General features: G+C 39.9%; 1 protein-coding gene across 1 annotated transcript in view; it reads left to right on the forward strand.

The window, feature by feature from the left end:
- Nucleotides 1-2: 2 nt before the first annotated feature.
- IRS4 (insulin receptor substrate 4) overlaps nt 3-8,000 on the forward strand; it is a gene marked incomplete at its 5' end in the record, with an annotated part of 23,965 nt that continues 15,967 nt past the window's right edge. Inside the window, one exon of the mRNA XM_006033581.3 lies at nt 3-3,057. Within this exon, the coding sequence (XP_006033643.1) occupies nt 3-3,057 (3,055 nt within the window). The remainder of the gene's footprint in view (nt 3,058-8,000) is intronic.

Here is an 8,000-nt window from a genome sequence, read left to right on the forward strand (position 1 = left end):
ACTACGACAGCGAGAAGAAATTCAAGAGCAGCCTGAGGGCGGTGGCGGGCGGGTCTGCCGCCCTGTGCTGCCCCCCTCCCAAGCGCGTGATCCCCCTGTACCAGTGCTTCACTGTCAGCCGGCGGGCGGACGCGAAGCACAAGCACATCATTGCCTTGTATACCAAGGATGAATATTTCGCCATGCTGGCCGAGAACGAAGCGGAGCAGGAGGCCTGGTACGAGGCGATCAGCGAGCTCATGAGCCAGAGCAAGAGGGGCTTCTTGGAGCAGGAGGACCAAGCGGATCAGCAGTTGGACGAGGACGATGAGCATTATGGAGCGGCGCTGAGGCCGGGCACGGTGTTCAAGGAGGTGTGGCAGGCCAATGTGAAGCCCAAGGGGCTGGGACAGACTAAGAACCTGACTGGGGTTTACAGGTTGTGCCTATCTAGCAAGGCTATCCACCTAGTCAAGCTGAACTCGGAAGTGCCCTCTGTCCACTTGCAGCTAATGAACATCCGCCGTTGTGGCCACTCGGAGAACTTTTTCTTTATTGAGGTGGGCAGATCTGCTTCCATTGGGCCCGGAGAGCTCTGGATGCAAGTGGATGACTCGGTGGTTGCCCAGAATATGCACGAGACCTTTCTGGAGACTATGAAAGCTCTCAAGGCCTTTGCAGAGTTCAGGCCCCGCAGCAAGAGCCAGTCTTCTGGTGGTGGCAGTGGTACTAACCCTATCTCTTTCATCACCACTAGAAGGCACTTGGGCAACCTGCCCCCTAGTCAGACTGGTTTGCAGAGAAGATCCCGAACTGAGAGTGTTGCTGGGGGAACCCCACCCACCACCAAAAGCAACAGCTCATACCGCTTCCGAACATCCAGTGAGGGGGAAGGAACAATGACCAGACCTTTCAGATCAGTGACTGGGAGTCTGATCCATTTGAACACTGCAAGGATGAACTTGGGCCGCCAAGAAGGAAGCGGAAGATATGTCAGAGCAGCTTTCAGCTCTTCTTATCACACCAGGTCTGCCTCATTGCCAGTATCTCATTTCCCTTCTACTACGAGTCCCATTAGTGTTTCTTCTAGTAGTGGTCATGGCTCTGCTTCCGATACGCTGACTAGGCCTTCCAGCTCATCTGTTTGTGGGTCCCCAAGCGATGGTGGCTTTATCTCTTCTGACGAATATGGCTCTAGCCCTGGGGATTTCAGGTACTTTCGTGTCAGGAGTAATACTCCAGATTCACTTGGAAACACACCACCTATCAGAGAAGAGAATTGTTTAAGCGAATACATGTCCATGAGTAAACAGCATACGGATGATGGTGCAAAAGATGATTATATGGAGGCTGAAAAGTGTTTCAGAAAAAGAACTTACTCTCTAACTAAGCCAACTTCTGTGGCAGTGCAGCAGAAAACTACACAAACCACAGCTTTATTAGATGAAGGGTCTGCAGGAAGTCATGGACAGTTAATTTGTTCTGAATCACCAAAAGTAAAAGATAACCAGGTATCTGACTACAGTGATGCTACCCTTGACTCTGTATGTAACCAAAGCAGGAGTAAAGCCAGGGATGATGGGTACATGCCAATGATGCCTGGAGTTGCATCTTCTATCACAAGCAGCAGCGATTATTTGCCAATGACTCCTAAAAGTGTTTCTGTCCCAAAACAGATTAATAATTCTTGGTCATCATCTCAGGTGGACTCCAGAGGATATATGATGATGTTTCCAAGGGCTAGCTCTTCACCTGTACGAAGCCCTTTAACTGGATTTATTTCTAAAGGGGGGAATGAAAAGATGGTAAATAATGAGTATATGGATATGTCACCTGGGAATTCAGCACCTCCAAAACAGCCGAGTGAGTCAAATTATATTCATACCAGCTCTGTTTCCAAAGCTTTCAGTTCATACTTCTCTCTGCCGCGAAGCTTTAAGACATTATCGGGACAGAATGGTGATCATAATGAATATGTTCCAATGTCATCACCTGGAAAACTGTTATACGGAGGACAAGAAAACATAAAAAATGTCAACAGTGAGGCATTAGCTAATGGCATTTCTAAATCACCGGTTGTGAAACCTTCAGATGAAGGACTCGCACAGAACAGGGCTACCAGACCTACAAGACTTCCACTAGGTACGAGAGGAAGTAATACTATACCAAGAATGTATGATCGTACAGTTCCACCTGAGCCAGCTAGCCCTGGCGAATACATAAATATTGATTTCAGTGAGAAAGCAAGTAATACACCATATTCCTTGTCTGCAGAAGGTTCTCCGTCATCTCTAGGCTCAAGCAGTGACCATAGACAGTCGCCGCTTTCTGATTATATGAGTGTTGACCTTGATGTACAATCACCAAAAGTAACAAAGGAACTGTCCAACTCTTTAACAGATATTTCAATTTATGCAAGTTCCAGTGTTCCTAGAAACCAGCCAAATGCTGACTATGCTAGACTTTCATTTGGTACTGCTTGTGTTAGCACTACAAGTAATAGGACTGATGATTACACAGAGATGACTTTCAACATGGCAACCACACCGCCTAGGCCTTTTGCTACTGAATCTAATAGTGGCATAAAGATAGATAGTCCTTCTTCCATAGTTAATAGACTGTGTATTGTGGACAGATACGCTGGTAGCAGTAGCTTCTCTGTTCCTAGCTCTGATCCTCCAATGGGACCTAAAGTGATTCGGGCTGACCCACAAGGCAGAAGGAGGCACAGCTCTGAAACTTTTTCTTCTGCTGGGACTGTGACAACTTCCTCTTCTTTCTTTACGGATAGTAGCAAAAGACACAGCTCTGCCTCATTTGACAATGTTTGGTTGAAACCTGATGAAAACATTACCGATGGTCAGGAAAGCAAAATGTCCAGAGATACCTCTACTGGATTTCAGAATGGTTTAAACTATATAGCTCTGAATTTACATGATGATTCTATAAGATGTGAGGCAAATGCTGCTACGCCAACTTGCCATCTCCAAAATGGTACTTCGAATTTGGACAGTGGAGCTTATGTAAGCATAGACTTCACCAGATCTGATGGCTTGAAGTGTAAGGCTGCAAGAAAAGGTCTGTAATTTTTTTAACACTTTCATTTGCCTTTTTTTTTCCTTTTTTTAATTTGATGCCATACTTGATAGTATTATCTAACATTCTGTTGTCTTAATTTTAGAATGGGAAAATACTACTGTGATTTTTTTTCTGCATGATCCTATTTTAGTTTGTGTCTTGTACCAAGAACCATAGTATGGTAGATCCTCAACAAATATAAAAGATGTAGTTCCTGGCCTTCAGGGCTTAGATTTAGCTAACTTGCTCTACTCCTTGGTAGCTTAACGTGTTGCCAGACTGATCTCAGCTTGGACTGTGTAAAACCTTGACAGAACCTTAATCATGTTCTAAATCATTGATTCCCAATCTGAGGTCAAAACGACTTTTTTGTGGCTAGCTGTTAAGGAGGATTCCCAAACTTTTATTTTGTTTCTAATATAATATGGGGGCCACATGATGGAAAAGATTAAGTTGGGCTTAAAAAGCTGATCATGATTTGAAATACAGTACTCTTACATCTGAAAGATGGGTGAAATGAGTATTTTGTTTTTTATATGCTTGGAATCTGGGTAGAGCTAAACCTGCGTTCTCATCCCTGCTAACCAGAACTTGAAGCTTTTTCCAAATAGTCCTTAAATCTGTGTTCTTGAGATCCCCACAATCAGTGGAGAATCCATGCCTTGGAAGGTTTGGAAAAGTTTTTGGTAAGTGAGAGAGGTTGAAGACAAATTCCTACAACTTTTAGAAACTTGTTCCCTTCAATTTCTGCTTTCCAGCTCTGTTCCCCCAGGTCTGGCTTCATTTAGAATATAGGGCATTAGTAGGCTCATAAACTCCCATTCTCTTCCATCTCCTCCTGGGTTGGAAGACCCCTGGTCTTTGAAAACCCAGAGTGCTTTTAATAAGAGGCAGCAAGTGGGCAGGCTCTGACGTCTATACTTTGGGTCCAGAAACATTGCAAACTCCAAAATAGGTTGTCCTGGCTTCCTTGATTTATTAGAAGATTAAATAATTTAAGGGATTAAAGTTTCACATGTATAAATCACAAATAAACAAATTGGGGAAAATGGCTACTGCTGCCTGATTACTCATATACAGACAAGAAAACAACTACTAAGCTCTGCTCTTCTGGTGGCAATAGGAAATGGCAGTTCCTTAGCTGGGTCCTATTGCTGCGGTTCTGTACATGTCCTCTAACTCTAAAAGCTTATATTGGTATTTATGCAAGCGCACCATGTTTGTGAAATCCTAGAATCGGCATGCTTTACTTTGGCAGCATGATCCATATTTGGGTGCCTGCCTCTGATGGTGGCCCACTAATGACCTTTTCTCTCTTTCACCTGTGCAGGCAGGAGAAACTTATGTTGGAGGGAGTGTTTTTCATCTCTTGCTTTGTACATATGGTGCTATTAATAGTCAATAATTAGTGACTGGTAAAGTGTAATGTTTAATCCTTGTTAAACATTGATATTTGCCCACTTTTTTGTAAACAGAAAAACAGGGGAGTGGGATTGACTAATAGTTATCTTCTACTCACCACTGAAGTAGTGGCTTCCATTCCTGCCTCTCCCTGTTGGTAGGACTTTCTGACTTCTGACTACAGTAAAAAGCTGAAAACTGAGTACTACTGAATTTGGTGCACTTTAAAAATATTTAGATTTAATGTTTACGGCTTAAAGATATGATATGTTTATAATTGTAGAGCCTCTAATACTAGAAATTGGAAGCCTGACTCAGCTAGCATGTCATTTGACTGTGGCACCACTTCTTGTGGTTGTTCAGAAATCTGTGGTTTGTCTTGGTGTTCTTTTTCTTCCTTTGTTTTCTCAGTTAGAATCAAATATAGAAGATAGTAAAAGATGCCAGTCTAAAAAGGGCTTTTCCAAAGTTAGTCTTGCACACTTCAAAGGATCTGCCCACTAAGACAGGCACATTGTATGTGAAAGAACCACTTTGGTTAAAAAATCCATATATAAAAACCCAAACCTTACTGATCCTTAGCTTTCCCCATAGAGCTTTAAAACCTATGTTGTAATTATATTCTGGAAAGTATAATTATCCCTAGAGCAAAAAAGATCTGATTCTGGCTTTAGTACTAATTTTACATTTTAATACATTATTGAAGGGGACACTCAGTCAAGAAATTTTATATTTCTTTCTGAAATGTTTATCAGTGTTGCTATAAATATCTAAAATTAATGTCTTTGAAGCTTTCATTGATAATCTCCCCCCAATTTGTAGTACTTGCCAATAATGAGTTTGAGCGTTTCCCTTATGCATTCGGGTGGTTTCCCACTCTCCCCCATATAAGTACGACTTCCACAGCGGGGTGGGCAAAAAAGGGGTTTGGCTTATTTGTTCATTTGGTTGTTTTGTTTTTTTTTAATTACCCCTGTGCCTAAAACTATGGGAATTCACAGGGAGCTCAGGCAAGTATATAGTAGTTGATACTGTTGTTTCAGGTTCATCATAGCCTTTTAACTATTACAATATATACTCCTTTTGAAAGAATCATTTTTTCTCCTACAGCTAAACATATCAATTTTGCATCAATTGTATTCACTTTCTGGGTAACCCACCCCAGTGGTGAACAAGCAGATCTTCAGTGCAGTATTCCACTTAGTTTATTTTTTTTAAGTTTGTGTCCTATACCTATTTCTCCAAAGTTATAAATTGTTGGGGTAGATTGAACTATAGGGATATTAATGTTCATCCACATGCTACTCTTGAGACAGGAATATGGTATACAGAAATGTTTTTGTTATTTTACTGATTATTAAAGTGTGTATAGAAAATGTAGCCATGTTGTATTGTGGTGAGGCTTAAATTTTAATATTTAAGAATATTATCTTCCAAATGTATTTGTAATAATACCATAACAAAAAGCAGAAAATTAACTTGTGTTTCAACAAGGTGTTTTTTTCTCTCTTCGATCTGACACACGTAATATATTTTTGAAATAAATGTAGTGTGTTAAGTACAGTTTGAAGCCTTTTATCAGAGCTATGCACTCTCACATACCCGTTTATATTTTACTCATAGCTCAAACTTTTTGCTTAAAACCCCCTCTTCAGAGGACTCCTGCATATAATGAAATCTTTCTCATATAAATAATTTAGTATATTTGATTCGTATATTTGCTCTTGAATTTTAATAGAAGCTATCCCTTAGGATAAATCAATCAAAATTTACAGATAACTAAAGTTTTCTAGTATATTTGAACTTCCTCCTCCATGAACACATCAGCTAACTTTAAGTGTAGTTGTATTGTTAATAGAAAAAGCACTTAACTTTTGCTGAGCTTATTGAATTTTAAAAATTGGCTAATGTAAAAATAAAATCTAATTAAGGTTCTGCAGGTTTAACTGCAGCTTCTGTATGAAAGGAGCATGATTCCTTGTGTACCATTGAGTCGACGTTCTGCTTCCTGAATTTCATCTGGTTCAGGTTCAGTGATGTGAATCAACCCGTCATGTTTTCTCCATTCATGAAATTGTGTGGAGGAGGGGCAGAGTATTAACTCTAAATGGAAAAAAGAGAACTGATCTGCCTTCAGGCTTTTATTTTAGGTATAAGCAAAATGGAACTCCTGTGGGGGGGAGGTTTCTGATGAACATCGTTAATAGAAAAACAACTGTGCAGAACTCTGGTTTCTCACGTTTAAATTTTAGATCATTAGCGAAACACCTTCTTCTTCTTGAAATTGTTACACAATGTTAATATGCAAGCACTCTGTAGTTGTGACTACCTGAATCTGAGTCATGGGATTTTGTGCTAGAGTACAGAACACTAAAGCTCCTACAAACAGGGTTTAGCTAATATATACCTTGTTCTTGGACCTTGTACAAACTTAGGAGGATAATGAGAATGGGGTAATAATAAACTCTGTAGTAGTTGTCTATATACTGCAAGTATGTTTCTTCAGACTGGTAAACCTATCTAGATACCCTGGCTTCTAAAAACAAAACATTTGATTGTTCTGACTAAATGTGAAGTTCAGCTTAATATCACCTCACATTTTTCTTCTACTTTTGTATCAAGTTTCGTGTGTCTTTATCTAGTATTCTGATGCTAATTGTTTTGGAGCCGGAAGGACTTCTAATTTTTACATGTGACTTTGTGTTAGACTCTGTTAGAATTATGAGCGAGAAGAGCCTTGTTAGACCGTTGAGTTACTTTCATCTAGAATCTGGAAACCTAAAGGGAAATGATGCAAGTTGTTCATTGTGGAAAAAAATCAGTTTGGGAGCTTTAACTATTGCATATGGAGAATTATAGTTTATTGGATACCAAGCCAATACAGTCAGTACTGGTTTTGGACTTGAGACATACGGGCCTTTTAAAAGTTATTTGCAAAAAGAGGTGTTTTTGTATTGGAAGAACATTTTAAAGCATAAGATCATTACAAAATACCTTGAAATACCTAATATAATATGTCTGAACATTGACACACTCCATGGATCTTTGAAGTAATGTGGTAGGGATAATAATTCTTGTAAAAACATTTTAATCTTGTAGAAACAGATGTCGTTTTAACAACCTGAGTGACTTGCTGCCATGCTTAAAAATACATCGGATCACTTCTGAAGTTGTAGATGAACTATTGAAAGCAGAACAGATTTTTCTCATCTTTCGTGTAGTGTGGGAGTGAATTAATTATGATGTTTTTTGCCCCCAAATCAGTTAGTTTTACTTGCAATTTCACAAGAAAATATGAATTAAGAAAAAATAATGCTCCCGCCACTGTGAAATTATAACATTTTTGTTTCACTTAATTCTCAGATGCAGCTTTGTTTCTTAAGAAGGATTTGAAATCCTTGGTTGCAGCTAGTATTCAGAGAGACGTTTCCAGGTTTCTTAAATTGCTGTTCCCAAAGAGAGATTTCTTGTCTGCCTAAACTGGAAGAGTTACCTTTAGCAGTGCCTCTCATCAGTGCTAGAAAGTGTTTTGTGCCTGTAGG

The sequence above is a fragment of the Alligator sinensis genome, unplaced genomic scaffold, assembly GCF_000455745.1.
Source record: "Alligator sinensis unplaced genomic scaffold, ASM45574v1 scaffold646_1, whole genome shotgun sequence".
NCBI classification, from domain to species: Eukaryota; Metazoa; Chordata; order Crocodylia; family Alligatoridae; genus Alligator; species Alligator sinensis.